The 20,000-nt window shown below is 47.7% G+C and overlaps 1 protein-coding gene across 1 annotated transcript in view; it reads right to left on the bottom strand.

Moving 5' to 3' along the window:
* Positions 1 to 5,069: 5,069 nt before the first annotated feature.
* Positions 5,070 to 20,000, bottom strand: part of LOC310790116 (matrix-remodeling-associated protein 5) — a gene marked incomplete at its 5' end in the record, with an annotated part of 21,798 nt that continues 6,867 nt past the window's right edge. Inside the window, 12 exons of the mRNA XM_083651809.1 lie at positions 5,070 to 6,381; positions 6,502 to 7,648; positions 7,907 to 7,987; positions 9,767 to 9,893; positions 10,590 to 10,865; positions 11,392 to 11,563; positions 12,502 to 13,020; positions 13,737 to 13,937; positions 14,189 to 14,489; positions 15,120 to 15,394; positions 16,074 to 18,932; positions 19,437 to 19,588. Coding sequence (XP_083507935.1) covers positions 5,828 to 6,381; positions 6,502 to 7,648; positions 7,907 to 7,987; positions 9,767 to 9,893; positions 10,590 to 10,865; positions 11,392 to 11,563; positions 12,502 to 13,020; positions 13,737 to 13,937; positions 14,189 to 14,489; positions 15,120 to 15,394; positions 16,074 to 18,932; positions 19,437 to 19,588 — 6,664 coding nt within the window. The 3' untranslated portion in view covers positions 5,070 to 5,827. The remainder of the gene's footprint in view (positions 6,382 to 6,501; positions 7,649 to 7,906; positions 7,988 to 9,766; positions 9,894 to 10,589; positions 10,866 to 11,391; positions 11,564 to 12,501; positions 13,021 to 13,736; positions 13,938 to 14,188; positions 14,490 to 15,119; positions 15,395 to 16,073; positions 18,933 to 19,436; positions 19,589 to 20,000) is intronic.

The following is a 20,000-nucleotide window of genomic DNA, read 5'->3' as shown; positions in this document are numbered from 1 at the left end:
TTTTGAAAAAAAAAAAAAAATTCACGATATGAGATTTCATCTCAACGATACATATCGTGACGTTTTACTATCGCAAAATTTCGTGGGACGATATATTGTGACACCCCTAACACACACTATTGTATAACTGCAATATTCATTGGAGTCACATCTCATACTTCTATGTGGTTTGCGGTCAGAAAATAGAATACTAAACACCTGTGTTTTAATATTTCATACAACGATCGCACAGTGAAATACAGTATGGAGGGGGGTACGGTGGTGCAGTGGTAAGCGCTGTCGCCTCACAACTCGAAGGTCCTGGGTTCGATTCCCACCTGGGACGCTGTGAACGCTGAAGGAATGCGTGCCCGTCCACATGTCCTCGAGTGCCCACCGCCCGGGTGGGGTCGTCAAAAGGGCCTTTCTGTGTGGAGTTTGCATGTTCTCCCCGTGCCTCCCCGGGGCTTCCTTCATATAGGAACCCCCTCACCAAAAACATGCAATATCCTGGTTGCTAATGTGGTTCCTCCTCTGGTCGTTAAGGGCGCCTGTTCGGAGGGAGGGGAACTGGTTGGAATAGCGTGAACCTCCCACGTGCTATGTCCTACCCGTGAAGCTTCCCCTGTCAGGTGAAAAGAAGCAGCTGGCTAACTGCCCATGTCTCGGAGGAAGCATGGAGCCAGTTTCGGCTCTCCCCAGATCGGCAGAGGGTGGAGTAGCAACCAGGATAAATAAATTAAATTAGCACTAATGGGGGATAAAAATGGGATAAAAAAATCGGGGGGGGGGGGGGGGGGATACAGTATGTATCTGAAGGCCAGTTCCAAGCCTAGGCTGTATGAAGCTGTGTTCATACCGGTAGTACAGACTTCACTTCATGTCAGCTGTCAGCCTGTCAATGCGATTTGTTGCCACACAATAAACCAGCGGTTTGTTCCAAGCCAGTGTGATCCTTGACTCACTCTCACACGGCAGCCAATCAGCGTTGAACAGCGAGCGACTGATGCCAGCGTATTTTCGCTCGAGTTGGGATATTTCATCTCGGGCGACGAGCGTATTTTCTCCCTATCGCTCTGTCTCTGCCGCTCGGACGCCCAGCGATTTTTCTCCCGGGCGAATATACGCTCAATCGCTCATTTGCATTGACTTTGTATGTAAACTCGATGCCAGCAAAAAACTTTAATAGGTCGGTGTGAACGCAGCTTAAGTAGCCACCAGGGAGGCTACTGTCAGGATCGGAGTGAGAAGTGTGGATCTAATCGCGGGAGTTGATGACCACGGGAAACTTGGTAGGTCTGGAGAAGCTGGGGTGTTGTGGAACTTGGTAGCTTGAAAGCTGGAGCTGCACTGTTCGAGGTTTTGGGAACGGTTGCAGGTGGTATGATCCTAGTTTAGATTATGAATCACTGGCCAGAGCCTGCCGGAACAGGCCTTTATAGATCCGAGCATGACACCACCTGTGCTATGACATCATACCGTTTGTGACATCATCAGAGACATGACATCACCTGTGCTATGACATCACTAGCGAAAGGCATGAAAGACACTTATGAACCATGACATCATCAGTGATCGATGACATCATAGTCGGAATGACGACGTCAAAGTAGGAATGATGACGTCATCCTAACAGTACCCTCCCCTCAACAGACGTCACCTGGCGTCCAATGAGGCCATCAAGGATGGCATCTGGGAGACAAAAAATCCGTAGGTTCTGGTGTAGGTGCTCTTCCGCAGGTGGTTAGACGCAGGTGGTTAGGCCCCAAAGGGGGTGTAAGAGAGTGAGGTGCTCTTCAGCAGGTGGTTAGATGCAGGTGGTCAGACCCCAAAGGGGGTGCAGGACAGTGGAGGTGCTCCTCCCTAATACAGGATATCGAAGCCATAGATGGACCGATACGTGGATAGAACTTCCACCGGGTCCGGTGGATCCTCTGGGACCGGCCATCCCCCGGGGCACGATCCAAACATGGGAGGCTGGGGACCATCAAAAGGGTCAAATGCCGCCGTCTCCGAAGGCAGAGCCGCAGGGGGATCTGACACAGCGAGGCCTGCCCTCCCGACCTGTAGTTGGGGGAGGTGACCCACCGTCTCCTCCTTTAAACGCCTCTTATTTCTTCTTGCTCTTGACCGAGGGCTGACGCCACTACGGGAGCCTCCCAGCATGAGTTGTTCGTCCAGCATGAGTTGTTGGTCAAGGACAGGAATTGGCTGCTGCTGGGGTACGGGTTCAGACTCGGCGAGGGTCCACAGGTTGTGCCTCAGGTACAGGTTCAGACTCGGCGAGGGGCAGGTCCACAGGTTGTGCCTCATGTTGTGCCTCAGGGCCAGCCGACTCGGAGGCCCCCTGCGGGGGGACGGAGCCGATCTGCAGGCAGCGATTGAGCTTCCCAATGAGACGGTCGACAGTCCTCTCCAACTCGTTAACCCTCTTGGAGACACACTGCCACTCCTGGGTCCTGCAGGGAGCGGTACCCAACCGTACAGATCTTACAGCTGTACACGTAGAGTCTTGATCTACTGAGAGTACCACGGGCCGGCGAGCGGTGGGACCACTTACTGGACGCCGGGAGCAGGAGGAGAGGTAATGCCCGGCTCGACCACAGTACAGGCAGCTCCGGGTGTCCAAACGGCGCTGCCTCTCCTCTGGTGTGATGCGAACCCTGCCGGTCGGATCACGGTACAGATGGCTGCTGGGACTCGAATGTGGCTGCCCCTGCTCTGGGATGACGCGAACTCCCCCCCAGAATATGCCCTTAGCAGCTGGAGGCGGCCGAGAGGCAGAGCTAAAAGCAACGGCCGCTGTAGACGGGGGAGTAGCAGGTCTGGAAACCTCCGGAACGGCGGTGCGCTCGGAAGCTGGGGCTTCGAGACGATCTAGCCGGCCAATCAAGAGGGCGTGCCGATCAGCGGCTGCGGAAGCCAGAGCCTGGGTTGCTTTTTCCTGCTGGGCGTGCCGATCAGTGGCTTCGAAAGCCAGAGCCTGGATTGCTTTTTCCTGGTGGGCAATCAGGCGTCTTGACTCAAGTGCGAGGTCTTGCAGAGGCTGCGGGGTGACACCCTGGGGGCCTAGCCCTTCGAGACGATCTAGCCTTCTATCGAGACGATCTAGCCTTCGATCTAGGTGCTTAAGTATGATATGGAAGTCTCCGAACGTGATAGGACGAGTGGAGACATCAGGATGAGTGAAGGTATCAGGATGAGTGGAGATATCCAGCTGACCGCCTGGTGGGTCAGCTGAAGCGACCGGCCGGGTAACTGGCGTTGGGGCGACTGATCGCCCAGAAGCTGGGGCAGGAGGGGCAGGGGGGGCAGGAGACTGCGGAATGACGCCCTGGGGGCCTAGCCCGTTGAGACGATCCAGCCGGCCAACCAGGAGGGCGTGCCGAACATCGGCTTGGGAAGCCTTGAAAGCTACGTCCCGAAGGATGTCATCGAGGAGCGCCTGCCCCCGTTGCATTTCAGAAACAGCAGAAATCAGCGCTGTCAGGGGGGTGTCGCCTGGTGGACCACCTGACGCGGCCGGCGGGGAAACTGGGGTCTCGGGGGCCTCCTCCTTGACTGGCGGAAGTGTGTCCGCTGGATCCGCTTTAGAGTGATTGGGGGCCTCCTCCTTGATTGGGGTGAGAAATTTGCCCGCTAGATCCATTTCTGAGTGATTCATACTGTCAGGATCGGAGTGAGAAGTGTGGATCTAATCGCGGGAGTTGATGACCACGGGAAACTTGGTAGGTCTGGAGAAGCTGGGGTGTTGTGGAACTTGGTAGCTTGAAAGCTGGAGCTGCACTGTTCGAGGTTTTGGGAACGGTTGCAGGTGGTATGATCCTAGTTTAGATTATGAATCACTGGCCAGAGCCTGCCGGAACAGGCCTTTATAGATCCGAGCATGACACCACCTGTGCTATGACATCATACCGTTTGTGACATCATCAGAGACATGACATCACCTGTGCTATGACATCACTAGCGAAAGGCATGAAAGACACTTATGAACCATGACATCATCAGTGATCGATGACATCATAGTCGGAATGACGACGTCAAAGTAGGAATGATGACGTCATCCTAACAGCTACTTTGAGAAATATCTGAGTCGGTAATAAGCGCTATGCAGATGACACACAACTGTAGCTCTCCTTCAAGCCCCATGAATCCGGCAAATTGTCTGGTATTTAAAACTGCTATGAAGGACTGGATGTCATGAAATGTTCTCCAACTCAACTGGAACTTTCCTTGGAACACTTAAATGGAATGGAACCATCATTAATGTTATTAGTTACACCTGTGTTTACCCTAGTATGACACGTCAAAATGGCTGCTGTGAAAAGTCTATTCTGGCCTCTCGCCATTGACTCCCAGTGAAATATAGCATTGATTTTAGGGCTGGGCAATATATCGATATTGTATCAATATTGTGATGTGAGACTAGATATCAGAAGTTTGAAATGTAAAAGGCCTTTAATTTAATGGGCTAGAATCATTAAAATACACCACCAGGCTTGCGCCTTCTTCCGTGTGTAAGGTGCAAGCCGACGCGCGTTGGTGTATTTGAATGATTCTAGCCCATTCAATTAAAGGCCGTTTACATTTTCCAAACCTCCATGAGTGCCTGGACCTGGATTTTGTATGCCTTTTGGTCAGAAGTCTTCCTCTCCATTTGATTAATTTTCCCCTCCAAGAGCACCGGTGGTTTGAGGGACTCCAGCAGCGCTCCTGCTATTTCTCTCTCTTATCGATAGAGGCATCTTGGCAAAAATATTGTGATATTTGATTTTGTCCATATGGCCCAGCCCTAATTGATTTAATTTCTTTGTTTAACACAGAAGGCATTGCATGGCCACTGTCCTCAGAGCATGGACTCTTGACTGGCCCAAGGTCAAGGCTCAAAAGTCAAGGTGAGCATGCCTTTGCTAGCGTGGCCCCTACACTTTGGAATAACCTTCCTCAAAGCCTTAGAGAAGCCAGATCAGTCCACACTTCAAAGGCATCTTACAACTCAATACTTTTATGTTGTCTCCATGCAAAGGTTTCTTATCTCATCATAGAAATAGCCATCATTCGCTACAAGTTCATAAAATATGGGACTTTATTAACAGAGCATGTCACTGGAAGAATTATGACCGACCCTTGTGCAATAATTTTTAGGGCCCTCCCCTATTGGCTGTTGATAAATTGTGTAATTGTCAACTATGCAGTAAATTCCACAATGGAAAGTCTCTCAGACCACTTCTGGTGTTCACAAATAGAAAATGTATCATTTTGTGCGATATGTGATTTTACCTGTAGCATAAATTCTGCACTGTAAAGTTCAAATTTCAGTATAAACTCTGTAATTCCACCAGCATATATATGAAACTATGCCTACAGGATACACACCATTACATTTACAGTATATATTTCAATCTCAAGAGAGCAATCCTCAATTATTTCACCTACAGAACAAGTAATGTATTGTAAAGGTGAAACTGCACTGCAAAGTCCACAGTGCTGTGGAAAGGACACATGCACATTGTAATGCTGTACTGGGAATGTGCAAAGTTAAACCTACACAGTAAAGTCCAAAAAGGTAAAGACAAAAGGGCACTTTGGGGTTTGTAAGTGCATGTTAAGGTCCAACATGTAAGGTTGAACATTCACTGTAAAGTTCACACTGCAAGTTTGTTAAGTGGGAATTGTTCTGCAAAGCTTCTCAGGCAGCCTGCAGCTAGGCAGCTTTTAGGTCTGTCCCCAGGGCATCCTTATCATAGTGTCTGCACATTCAAATCCTAATGGAGAAAGATCCCCATCCAGTCTTATTTCTTCTGCTATGAGATTTTGCAAATACAGACTGAACCACTGTAACTGTCTCTCAGACTACTTGAAGGTACGTAGATTTAAAATCTGTCCCGAGGGCGTTTTTAGCGTTGCATTTATAAATGCCAGAGTTCATGAGCACAGGGTTCTGTATAACCAGGCTGCCCTCCTCTGTCATGTGGATCCCTCCCTCCACCGTGAAGCGGTTGTGGGGAACCAACGTGGTGCGTCCGGGCAACGTCCATGAGATATCTGGTTTGGGAATCCCAGCTGCAACACAAGTGATTATCACTGCCGATCCTCGGTTGACCCTGGTGATGGAGGCCGGCGCGTTGGTGATGCGCGGCGGGAAAACCATCACTGCGACCGGGTAGGATAGCGCGGATGAGCCGAAAGTGTTGGAGGCTTTGCAGATGTATGTTCCCTTGTCAAAGGTGGCGACTTGTCTGAGCTGGAGTGTCCCGTTGGCTAGGAAAGAAAACCGGCCGACAGTTTGGTGTTTGTCCAAAACAAGGCCATTGGGTAGGGTCCACGTGATCGACGCCTGCGGCCAGCCATCCACAGAGCAGGGCAGGTTTAGGATGTGGCCATAGGTGATCTTCATCCCACCTGGAGAAAAACACCAATAAGGATAATAATATAGCGATGTATACGTATTGGTTTAATGTTTCGCTTTCTCAAAATTGAAGAAGACATTTATGATGATGATGATGAAATATAAAAACATACCTGTAGATCCTCTGATCATGGGCTTTCTGCCTGCCTCCAGGGCGTAGCGTTTCTCCGCTTGCCCCGCTACATTTTTTGCCATGCAGCGGTACACTCCCTTATCACTTGCAACTGGTTGGGAGATCCGGAGAGTGCCGTTTCCCAGATGATGGGTGAAGCGCTGGAGTCTAACACCAGGCGTTAACATGGTCCCATTGGGTAGGAGCCATGCAAACTCTGGGTGGGGTTTACCACGAGCGGGACACTCCAGCGTCAGCTCCCCGCTGTCTTGCTTGATGGGTAAGATTTCAATATTGGGAACGGCAAAGCTCGGTTTCTCGGCCAGCGATGCCACATCTAATTCGACCAAAAGTGAAGCTTCACCCAGGTGGTTCTTAGCCAGACACATGTACCTCCCTTCATCAGTTTTCCTCACCCCTCTGAGCTCCAAGCTCCCATTCCGGTGGACTTGGAAGCGACCGCCCAGGTAGGGTGTTGGGAGCGAGTGGCCATAAGGTGTGACCCACGAGACTCTTGGCTCAGGTTTCCCTTCCGCTCGGCAATCCAGAAGTGCAGTTTGGTAGGAAACAGCCAAAACCTTGGTGGCACTCTTCCCTTTCACTCCACTGATGAAAGGCTCCTGGGACTCCACTTCCAGTTTCACGTTTTTAACGTCATCACCGGCAGAATTTCGTGCCACGCAGGCATATTTCCCCTGATCGCCAAGTGTCACTTTCTTGACCACTAACATCCCATCCTCCAAAATCTGATATCTATCTGATGAAGCTGATATAACATCATTTCCTGGCGAGATCCACATGATTCTCGGCTTAGGCTCACCTATTGCCTGGCAGCTTAATTTAGCCGATTCTCCCAACCTCACCATCACCAGTGATTGCGATTTAAATCGAATCTTTGGTGCGTCTGGTCCTACTTTGACGCTGACTTTTCTCTCATCCTTGCCCAGTTTGTTCTTGGCATAGCAGGTGTAGTCGCCCTCGTCTCTTTTGCCGATCTGCTGGAGGAGTAAAGTTCCGTTGCCAAAGATAACGTAGCGGCGGTGGCGGAGGCCGCTATCGTCCGACTGAAGGGCGTTGTTGATTAAGGTTCCATCTGGGAGACTCCAGGAAACTTCCGGATCGGGGAGGCCGGTCGCTACACAGTCCACCTAGGAAGGAAACAAAGAGCGTGTGAAATAGTTAATAATTAATAAATAAATGTGTGAACCCGTTTCATTATTATTGTGATTTGATTGACCAAAAGCTATTCTTTAGGAACTCTACTAGGGACATTACTGATTTAGTGAACCACGTACTGTAAGAAGCTAATATATTGTTGACTAATAAGCACATCATATTCATCCGTACATAGTTTTATTCATCCTATCTTACTTTGCATGGACTGGAAAATAGCTCCATATAAATACCTGGAAATTCTCTCCGAAGGTGACCCTGGTCTGGGCAGTCCTCACATGTTCGATCCTGGGAGGAGTCATCAACACCTCCACCTGATAGACAAATGTATATCTATAGATAGAACATTTCACATTCTACAAACACTTAAACAATAACTACACCCCAAAACCAAATGTTTGGTGAATCCTGACACCTGAACTGGCCTTCTCCTATTGGCTGGTCTCTGCCCTGTGATGTCACCACCTGTTTACCTGTGGTAAACAGGTGGTGACCTGTGTACTCTATAGAGGGCGACATCACAGGATACAGAGACCAGCCAATAGCAGAAGGTCAGTTCAGTACCCTACTTTTCACCATTAGGTGGCAGGCTTAACCCCAGATTTAGGTGGGGTTTACTAATGGCCCAATCCCACCGCAGCTAGTAGCGCGGTCCCGCTCCGCTCGACTCGACTTTTGGTCTCATCCCACCGGTATAAACCGGCCCAGCTCGGTTAGATTTGGGGCTGAGCTGGGCTACTTTTAGTACCTGCCTCGTCGGGGTTCTTTTTCTGCCAACCCGGGTCCATACCGTGACGTGAAAACATTGTAGGCGACTGATTGGTCAGGCAGAATCGTGTTTACTCTCTATATCCTACTGACTGTCAATGCAGCGCTGCATACCAGTTTACCTTCTTTTCTCTTCTATTATGCTTTTCTATCAGTCTTTTGTTTTGCTGCCTTCGCCTCTGGTGAAATAAAATCGGCGCGGTGGTTTCAATTGTCCAAAAGTCCGCTGCTCTGAAGCGCTTGTGTAGTTAGTGCTGCGTCGGCTCCGCTAGGCCGCAGGCGCCTGGTGAAGCCGCGGTTTTGCCTGGTGAGAGGCCGCGGGGGTAGAGGCTTCACTCTAGCGCAACCCCCGTCCCTCGCGCCCGTCCCTCGTGCAGCGCTTGTGAGTTTTGACTAACAACAAAGTGATATCCATTCTCCTGGTCGATTGTCACTTTTGTACACTGTAACACCCGCCCAACATGCTGTGATGCTATGAGCTGGCTGCTCAGGCCAGGATCAAGGACTGTGATCATGCCAGCACTGCTCTCTCTCTCTCTCTCTCTCTCACACACACACACACACACACACACACACACACACACACACACACACACACACACACACTGTAGGTAATTTAGAGGCACCAGTATTTCATAAACAGTTTAAAAGTTCTGTGTATGGATTTAATTGTAACGTTATGTTATAGCCTATTTCAGAACATGGGTGGAGGGCAGATATGCGGTCGCTGTGACGACCAGGTGTGGGCGGGGGCAGATGAAGGGCGGTCGAAGCAGAACGTCCATCGGGTTGAAGCAAGTAGAGCCGAGTGGTGACGGGCTGTGCAGGGCTGTAAAATGTGGTGGAATTGAGCCATTAGTAATTAAAGAGTAAATCCCAAACCCAAATCTGTGGTGAAGCCTGCCACCTAATGCTGAAAAGTAGGGTACTGCATTGCTCATCTGCTATTGGCTGGTGTTTGTGCCAGGTGATGTCACCAGCTGTTGTACTCTGGTGATGTCACCAGCTGTTGTACTCTGGTGATGTCACCAGTGATGTCACCAGCTGTCACCAGCCTATGTGCGAAAGAAACTTTGTGATCCTTTTTGGCTCCTATGGACCTTGATTAGGTCGTCATTGATTGGATTAGTTTAACTTAGTTTCCTGTTAGAACACACCAGAATCTGTGGGAAGACATAAAGAAGTGTTTGACTTCTTGACAGCCTGGTCTGGTAAGCAACAGCATAGAGATCTGTGATTAACACAAATTATCTTTGGCAGAAATTGAACGGGGCCTAAAGGAAAAGATTTGGCAGAAAAATGAACCTGTCCTTATCTGCTCTCACCTGGAAGAGCTCCATGTCCTCCCCGTTGGGCCGCTGGAAGACACACAGATAATTTCCACCATCCAGCTCCGTTAGCTGCAGGATCCTCAGAGTGCCATTACCAAACACTGTAATTGGTCTCTCTGGGCTGGAGAGATGGAGAGAGGACAGAGCCAGAGATCCAAACAGTCGATCAAATCTATCAATAATAATAATGAGAATAATAACAATGAGAATAATAATAATAATAATAGATTGGATTTATATAGCTCTTTTCAATGCACGAAAAGAGCTTTACATATCATGGTGGGTGTGCTTGGAGGGGGGGGGGGGGGTCAGCTCATCCACCCCCAATGTGTAGCACCCACCTGGGTGATGAACGGCAGCCAATTTGCACCAGAACACTCACCATACATCAGCTTTCACAGTGGAGAGTTTAGGACTGAATGTGCCAATTAGATATCGAGGGATGATTAGGTGGCCATGATGGAAGGAAGTAACCAGGAAGGAAGGCCTGTGTGGGAACTTAGCCAGGGCACCAGGGGGTACACCCCCCAGGGCACCAGCGTTACACCCCTACTCTTACGAAGAGTGCCGTTGGGATCTTTAATGACCAGGGCATGAGTCAGTCAGGGTAAACTAGTCAGGGCATCAATTTAACGTCTCAAACCGAAGGACGGTGCTCACTCACAGGACAGAGATTCACGGGCGCCGGAAGCAGGGGGACATGGGGACATTTTGTCATTTGTCATTTGCATTGTAGTGGTTCGTGTTTTTATTCTATTTATAAACTTGGTCAGCATTGTAGCAGTTCATGAAGTTCTAAACTGGACGTTTCAGTTACCTGTATCGATGCTCCATTATGGTCTTGGAGGGTAATTGCCAGACGGTCCCTCTCGTCGAGCCGATAGACTCCGGGCAGTGCAGGTAGACAGTGGAGCCGTACATTGCTGAGACAGAGTGCTGCCGGGATGGCCGAGGGATGGCATGGCGGTTGGAGGGAGGGATGGGGAGTGGAGGGGGAGGAGGTTGGCGAGGAGAGGGTGGGAGTTCTACTCTAACCTCCAGCTGGAGAGTCCTTTTGGCAATGCCCACGGCATTAGTGGCTGAACACTCGTACCTGTGAAAAGATTGATAGCAGGGTGAATTTTGTAGTCCATATGTTAAGATCTCAGATTGCCATTTGTTGGTTGTTGATTTTCTTTTATATTCAAAAGAGGCATGTGGATTATATTTAATGTCTGAATTATGATGCTTCAAAATAAATATATTTGAAACAGAAGATCTCAGATTATCTGACATGTTGTGCTTTTTTGGAGCTGTAAAAATAGGTCCCTGTTAACTTTTAATAGTTTGTGAGAAAGCTGAGATGGAAACCACAAGGGTGTTTTGACCAACATAAGGGTAAGTAGATAATGACAGAATTGGTATTAGTTTGAGTTGACCTATTCCTTTAAATCAATTGACACAAACCTTCAACTTAGCTGGGTAAATGACTGAGACATCTGAGAACACATTTTATTAAATGAAATATGATTATAAAATTTTATAAAGCAGGTTGATTAAGAGATTCTTATTTAAGCAGCAGATACTGACACACTAAATCATATGCCAATAGACTGAAAGATAGAATATAACTCTCGTACCTCCCAGCATCGGTTGGCGAAACATTCCTTACATACAGCGTCCCATTGGGGAAGACAAACAGCCTGCGACCCAGGAACTGTGATGGTTTAACATGGACCCCCACTGGGAGCATCCATTTCAGTGTGGGCACTGGTTCACCTTTCGCCGAGCAGTGGACATACACACTCCTGCCTGGTTAGATTAGATTAGATTAGATTAGATTATATTAGAAACATTGACATTTTGTTTACTAGCCACATCATTTTGGGACGCTTTTACATTTTCATAGTATACGTATCTGAATGATCACAGTCTCCAGGGCTCCCTCACTGATGCTCACTTGACTGAATGATCACAGTATCCAGTATACCTGGCTGAATGATCACAGTATCCAGTATACCTGGCTGAATGATCACAGTATCCAGTATACCTGGCTGAATGATCACAGTATCCAGTATACCTGGCTGAATGATCACAGTAGTATACCTGGCTGAATGATCACAGTATCTCGTATACCTGGCTGAATGATCACAGTAGTATACCTGGCTGAATGATCACAGTATCCAGTATACCTGGCTGAATGATCACAGTAGTATACCTGGCTGAATGATCACAGTATCTCGTATACCTGGCTGAATGATCACAGTAGTATACCTGGCTGAATGATCACAGTATCTCGTATACCTGGCTGAATGATCACAGTAGTATACCTGGCTGAATGATCACAGTAGTATACCTGGCTGAATGATCACAGTAGTATACCTGGCTGAATGATCACAGTAGTATACCTGGCTGAATGATCACAGTAGTATACCTGGCTGAATGATCACAGTAGTATACCTGGCTGAATGATCACAGTATCTCGTATACCTGGCTGAATGATCACAGTAGTATACCTGGCTGAATGATCACAGTAGTATACCTGGCTGAATGATCACAGTAGTATACCTGGCTGAATGATCACAGTAGTATACCTGGCTGAATGATCACAGTAGTATACCTGGCTGAATGATCACAGTAATATACCTGGCTGAATGATCACAGTAGTATACCTGGCTGAATGATCACAGTAGTATACCTGGCTGAATGATCACAGTAGTATACCTGGCTGAATGATCACAGTAGTATACCTGGCTGAATGATCACAGTATCCAGCGCTCCCTCACTGATGCTCGGGGGCAGAGCTGCCACATGGAGATGATAGGTTATTGTATCAGCTCCCCCTGCATTGCTTGCAATACACTTATAGTCCCCTTTGCTGGAGAAATTGGCAGAGTGAATTCGGAGAGTCCCATTTTGAAGCAGAGACACTGGAGAAAGGAGAGCGTAGGCGGGCCCGACTTCGCGGACAAACGTCCTGTCTGGAAGAATCCAGGAGATTTGAGCCGGCGGTTTTGCAGAAGCAAGGCAGTCGAAAGTGACACTCTTTCCCAGGTAGACCGCTACTTCTGTGGACTTGGGAGGTTGGATCTTGGGTGCCTCAGTCTGGACCGCCAAGGTAATCACCATACGGTCTGATCCAAGCCTGTTCTGGGCCGTGCAGAGGTACTGGCCTCGGTCCTGGAGTTGGACGTTCTTAATGACAAAAGTCCCATTCTTGAAGACTTCAAAGCGGAGGCCGTGCTTGGTGTTGGCTGGGATGGTGGCACCTGGGGAGAGAGAACAGAGGAGAGGAAGAGGAGGGAAAAGTCTTTTTCATAGTCACTTGTTTCCCATCTTGTATTATTTTTCAAAATCACAATGTTGAAAAATGACACAACAGAAAGCATTCAGCCACACATTGTCACTATGTGACTATTCATCTTCGCATCTAACAGCAAGATACAAAAGTCATTTCTTAATCGGCTAATAAATCATCATCATCATCATCATCATCATCATCATCATCCCATTTACCCCGACACAGAAGCAATGCCATTGTTCACACACAGTGCTCATTAAAAACAGCCTCTACCTTTATGTGTGGAATCTCAGAGAGTGATGATGATGATGGATTTAATTAGTTTAATTCCAAAATGTCACACGGGCACACGCACACAGGCGCGCGCCCCACACGCACATGCATGCATACACACCAATGATGCTTACTATTAAAAAAAACTTTCTCTCTCTACCTCTCTGTTACAATATGACACATGCACACATTTGCTGTTTTTTCATCTCTGGTACTCTCTCTTAGTTATGTGTTTTTCATCTCTGTTACTCTCTCTTATAGTTATGTGTTTTTCTTGTCATTTATGTGAATAGCTGCTGCAACACTGCCATTTCCCATTGGGGGATAAATAATGTACTCTCTCTCTCTCTCTCTCTCTCTCTCTCTCTCTCTCTCTGTCTCTCTCTCTCTGAGACTCTCTCTCTCTCTGACCTGTGGAGACTTTGGTCCATGCCATGTTTGGTTCAGGGTTTCCTGAGGCTTCACAGGGCAGGAACACATCGCTCTCCGCCAGTACCGACACGCTAGCTGTGGTTACCGAGGTGATACGCGGCTTCACCCCACCTCCTGCCACTTCCAACAGTCCCGGGAAAGGAGGCATGGCGGTGGGACGCCAAAAACTGATTCGTCCCCCTGCAAAGTTGGACACAGTGGTGATTTTTGGCCAGCGCATTCATATTCACATTCACATGAACTGTTCTTCCATCACAGGTTCGTGTTTAATTGGTATTTTACAATGACTCAGCCAATCAGAAGTTACAATCGGAACTATCTGTTTTATGTAATAATAACAATACAAATTGTAATGACAAACACTGCCTATTACAATTGATAAACTTTCAATGTCAGAACATTTTAAATACATATTTCAATAGTGCACTTACCTCCAACAGGCCACCAACCTCCATACAGAAGTCCAGGGGTGGTGTGGGGGCGAGGGAGGGAGGTAGGGAAGAGACCAGAGAAGGATGATGATGCTGAGGGTTTAACAGGTTCTGGAGGTTTCAGGGTATAGGTGTATGAAGCGCTGGGTACTGCTGCTTTGGGTGTATGGGGTTTGGACGGGGATGGACGGCTGGGTTTGGCTGTGACGAAGGACAGAGCGTAGTGATGCCTTGTATGAGGTTTGACTGTCAGTGAAAGAGTCACTCTCCTCCCGAGCTGGGCGATGCGGTCGAGCTGCGCCTGATATCAAAACGAGAATTTGAACTCAAAATTCCGCATCAGTATAATATACAGTATCATCAACCCAATCTACCCAGCATTAAATGCCAATACTGATAGCAGATGTGTGGGATGATAGTTCCAAAGACACATTTAAACAGCGGGGAGGGGGGGGGGCGACAGTTACAAACATATCAAATTCAAAACCTTGGGTGAATTTTCATTTGTACTTTGATGTGGATTGGAGCGCTCTTTAGAGCCAATCTTGATCAATATTTTAGTTGAGCATAATCATAGGCCCACCCTTTATTTCATACCAGCACATATCAAGTCCAGTGGAACAGAATGCACTGCTTTAAAAGGGAATGACAGGAGCTAATTTGATTGGCCATGATTGACCTCACTACTATTGACCCTATTATGTATTCCTCCTAATACAACCCCTTTTACAACTGTGCCTCCTGCTGTACCAGCGCCCTCTGCTGGTCACTGTGCCTACTGCTGTGCCCGTGCCTCTGGTCACTGTGCCTACTGCTGTGCCAGCGCCCTCTGCTGGTCACTGTGCCTACTGCTGTGCCAGCACCTCTGGTCACTAAATGATCAAAAATGTGTTTGTCACGCTCATACACTTCCACCTAGCATTCATCATACCTGTCTGTATCTGTTCCTCAGCCTGGACAGAACCAGCTGATCTATGGTTTGGGTCCTGCTCCCACCGCCAATATGATGATTCTGATGGTAACGATTTGGCGGATGGGGAGTGGTGCTGGGTACAAATCTGGAGTTTCCCGACAAGCCGGGAATGATAGGTGTGGGCCTGACTGTTTCCGCGGTGATCCCCGGTGGGTTGGTGACCCTTGACCCTTGAGCCCAGAGGTGGGGGAGAGGCCAGGGTCGGTAGGTGGGCACAGGGTATGACCCAGGACCTAGGTACAGAAAGCAAGCTTTGTGTACAAAAAAATTTCAGTACATGCCAAATGCTAACTGCAATGGAATTTTATGTTGTTTGTTTATTCATTTAATTGTTATAATCATGTTTTTTCATTCTTCATTTGAAGGCGGCAATGTGTCAAGAGTTTTCCCTATCATTGAATGTGATGTGGTGAGTCATCCAGCATTAAAGAGAAATAAGAGTTATAAGAGATAATTAGAGTTTTAGTGCCACTCTTTCAGGCTTTTCCACTGACAAGAATAACTTTCTATATAATAATAATGATAATAATAATAATAATAATAATAATTATTATTATTATTATTATTATAACAACAACAACAATACTACTACTACTACTACTACTACTACTACTACTACTAATAATAATAATATTAAAGAATAACATTCTGAGGGAAACATTTAGTAATTTCTTGGCATACAGATATTGCATATAGGCACACAATGTCTATCGCATATCAGCAGCTTCAATCCAAAAGTGCTGGAGCCTTTAAAAAAGAAATCTATTGAAATCTATATTAACACTGAGTACGGTTTTGTGATGACAGCCATAAGCACTACAATCTACTGTCACTGTCAGCTGTTTGTTGGAATATTTCATTATCCCTGATCTTAATTTCATTTTATACATGTTTTATGGAAGCTTTACTTACCTTGCCTGGGATGAGGGAATGACCTCTGATCTGGCCAGGAAGGGTAGAGGGGGTGGTAGTGCTGTTGATGATGGTGTGAAGGCCGATGGGGGGTTGGGGCAACGTGGGGAGGTTGAGAAAACTTTTCCTGCTTCTCGCCGGACGGCCTGGAAGAGGGGGTCTGCCCTCTTCTCTGGTTGTACTGGTGGATCCACGGGTGAACTGGGTCCATTATGGGGAAACCAGCGGGGCTCTCAGGCTGTGCTTTTGGCTTTTCCACTTTTCCATCTGCTTCTTTCCACCTGTCATCTTCTCTCGTTCTGTCTCTGTCTGTGTGTGACGGAATGACTTTGGAAGGGGACGTTCTTGCTTGTGTTTTGTCTTCTTGTGAAGGTCTACTGCGAGGCAGTGGTCTATTTTGTGTTGTTACCTGGATGCTGTCCTGTGTATTGAAACTCTGTGTTGCCCCCTCCTTTTGAGCCTTTCCCTTCTCTTGCTCCGTGCCTCCTGTGTCCATTCGAGGTTTTACAGAGTCTTTCTCCTCCTTAACAGTCATTTCAGTGGGATACGGGACACCGTCTGGCTTTGGAGTTGGAATAGTCTTCGGATTAGGCAAATTATGTCTACTTGAAGAGCTAATTCCCGTGGAGTGGTTTTCTTGATCTAATGTAGTTGTGGTATGAATACTATCTGAGTCATGAGTGGCAGGAAGGGACTCACTGTTTAATTCTTCCTTTGCATCCTTGTCATCATATTCTTCATAATAGTCTAAATCGCCATCGTCTTCCTCTGTTTGATCGTCAGCATTTGAAGCTTTATGTTTTTTCACTGTGGTTGGAGCAGTGGTTGTAGTAGTAGTAGTAGTAGTAGTTGTTGTTGTTGTTGTTGTTGTTGTGGTGGTAGTTGTGGTCATTGGTGGTATGGTTGTTGTCGGAGTGATAGTGGTGGTGGGTTGGGGGAGGGTCTTTTGGGGCTTGTGCGGTTGGACTCTTCTCATCGGTGGTCTTCTGCGTCTGTAAGGCGGCCTCCGCCTGTTGGGCCGTCCGGGAGGAAGGTGGGAGTTTCCTGTCCCCTCTGTGTGCTTATGTTCTGACTGTTTCATTGGTTGAGAAGTTTGGGTGGAAGGAGGATCTGTGATGGAGTCTGATTTTGCTGTGATACCCCCACCACCATGCATGTCATCAGTGGTAGTAGTATGGGGAAATTCGGTAGTAGTAGTGCTAGTAGTAGTGGCAGGTTTGGGAGTACTAGTCATCACAGTAATTGTTATTTTAGTGCTAGGCTCTGATAGAGATTGTAATGTGGGCACAGCAGTGATTGCTTTAGCGTTAGCTTTAGCCAATATCTCTGCCCAGCGACTTGGAGCTAAGTCCTTTACAGATTTATTCGGTTTTCTCTTTGAATCTCGAAGTCTTTTCCCGTTTCTCTGCTGTGTTCTTACCCTCTTAGGCGACTGCGTAGCAAAAGGGCGTTTGATTTCCTGGTAGTCTCCCCCTGATCCCTCTCCTTCCTCCCCGCCAGCCATTAAGATCTTCTGTTCTATCTCTGTCTGTACATTGGACCTATCAGATTCCTTCTCTCCTGTGACTTCCACGATGTGTGACAGCATGTCGACTCCGAATAGATTTGAGGCCAAGCAGCTGTATTCCCCCGCGTCTTCTTGAGTCAGCTTCTTTACCACCAAAGTCCCATTTTCCATCACTTGTGCATTTCTGGTCTGTTGCGTGGGGAGAAGAATCTGGTTTTTGGGCAGGTACCAGATAGTTTGGCTGGGCTGAGCTGAGGTCACTTCACAAGGGAGAGTGAGCGAGCGTCCCTTCTCAACGGTCATCTTTTGACCGTTGAAAGCAGTGGGGCCGAGTGAGCGCTCTTTAACAGTGAGCCTCACAGGCACCAAGTCCACACCGGCTTTGGTTCTGACAATACAGTGGTAGAGGCCTGAGTCGGAGAGTGTGGTGTTCCGAATCACAAGTTCTCCTCTCTCAGAAGTCTCGATGTTATCAGTCGCACCTTCGACAATGGACAGATCTGGCAGCATCCACTCCACTTTGACCTCTGAACCTGAAGTGATAATGTCACATTCCAAGAGGACCTTTGACCCTTCAAGAGCGGACTGAATCCGCCGCGCTGTCCCTCGCTGAATCAGCGCCCAGGAAGAAGACATGTCATTGTTGTCGTCGTCCTGCCCTCCACGGCTGTTGATCTGCTTGGAGACTGAAGTAGTAAAATCCATCACAAGTTTCTTGGTTGTCGTCTGACGTCTGTTGAGCTGCAAAGTGACTTTGGGTTGAAGCAGCCACGAGGGTTCTGCCACCAAATAACCCTTTAAGTCGGTGAAGTATGGGGAATTTTCATTGACGGCTTGGGCATACTGATAGGTGGCTCCAGTTGTGTTTCCCCTGTGTTGGCCTCTCTCTAAGATAGCGGGGCTTTCATAGTAATAAGCAACCAATCGCCATAGATTTTGCAACGTCTCCCGGTCAATCTCACATTCGAGGACGGTCACCAGTGACACGTTAACGGATATCTCTCCGGATGAGTGCGGACTCTCTGTCCAGGTCATTGGTGAACTGTCACCAGGTCGGCGCACGTCACACGCCACATGTGCACTATTGCCGTGACTGTCAGAGAGAACGATGGTCAGGTGGCCTAAAGGTCTTTCCAGATCCCGGGTGTACGGGAGGTCAGGCTCTGCGTCGGATTCGGCCCACATCGGACTGTCCCACTGTTTGAGAGGGGAGCGGAGAGCCGGCCGCTCGCAGGGAAGCTTGTCAGGAGTCAACCCCAGAAAGAGGCTCCCATTCAGGGCTTGAGGTGAGGAGCACTGGGGGCAAGTCTCACTGGAGGCTGAGTCACGCTCCTTCTTACACTTTATTACCCCTGGGAGGAAGAGGGAGGGACAGATAGATATATGGGGGGGAGGGGGAACAGCAAGAGGTAGCGAGAGCTAAGTGAATATCAGTGTCACAATCTACTTAAGAGTAACAAATTCCCATATTTCAACATAAAAGACAGCGAGAAAACAGGGAGCAGGGACCGGGAGATACAAATATATCGTCTATTCCTGAGTTTGAGTTCAGTGGAAGTTCATGTATCCAATAATATATTTCTGTCTTTTCATAGCCTCCTATTTTCAGAGGAAGCAGGCCATAAACATAATGATGGATTATCAACTGTTCTGCTGAGACAAACAGCTAACATATGGGGCTGGTTATAGATGATAAGTTCAAACAGAACAAACTAGAAGGGCACTCTGAGGGCACAGATCTCCACCAAGGCCAATAGTCCAGTCTTCTACGAAACTTCTACGATCAAACATGTCAATTAAGTTGGAAGGTAATAAAGTAAGAAATAAAGAACTCTCCCAGAGAGTTATGTCCTTACCTTCATGTGTGGAGCTCCACTCTAGCAGCCAGTGGAGTTGACAGTCACAGGTCCAGGGATTACCATGGAGAGACAGCAGCTCCAGCCTGGGAGCCGTCTGCAGTGCTGCAGCAGGGAGCTGATCCAACAGGTTGTCTGATAGGTGTAGGTGTCTGAGAGAAACAATATTCTGTCATTTTCTTCACCTGCTCACTCCAATACAGGGAGACAGTGGTATAACACAGACAGACAGACAGACAGACAGACAGACAGACAGACAGACAGACAGACAGACAGACAGACAGACAGACAGACAGACAACCACTCACTATGGACACTATAGCAGAACTTATACATACCCCACAAAGAAAGAAATGTCCAGGATCAAGACTAGTTCAACACTCTATAACAGGGTTCTCAACACAGTAAACACACACACACACACACACACACACACACACACACAAAATGTACTTTTTTGAGACCTTGATTTGTTGAAGATTTTGTCTGGTGTTCAATATGATTTACAGAGAGACATCTTGCCCCTGCTAACTAGGTCATTTTTGTCACAGCGACAAATATCAG

This window comes from Poromitra crassiceps (genome assembly GCF_964638095.1).
Source record: "Poromitra crassiceps genome assembly, chromosome: 15".
NCBI classification, from domain to species: domain Eukaryota; kingdom Metazoa; phylum Chordata; class Actinopteri; order Beryciformes; family Melamphaidae; genus Poromitra; species Poromitra crassiceps.
The sequence above is the reverse complement of the archived record's forward strand: the minus strand, read 5'-3'. Positions and strand labels throughout refer to the sequence as shown.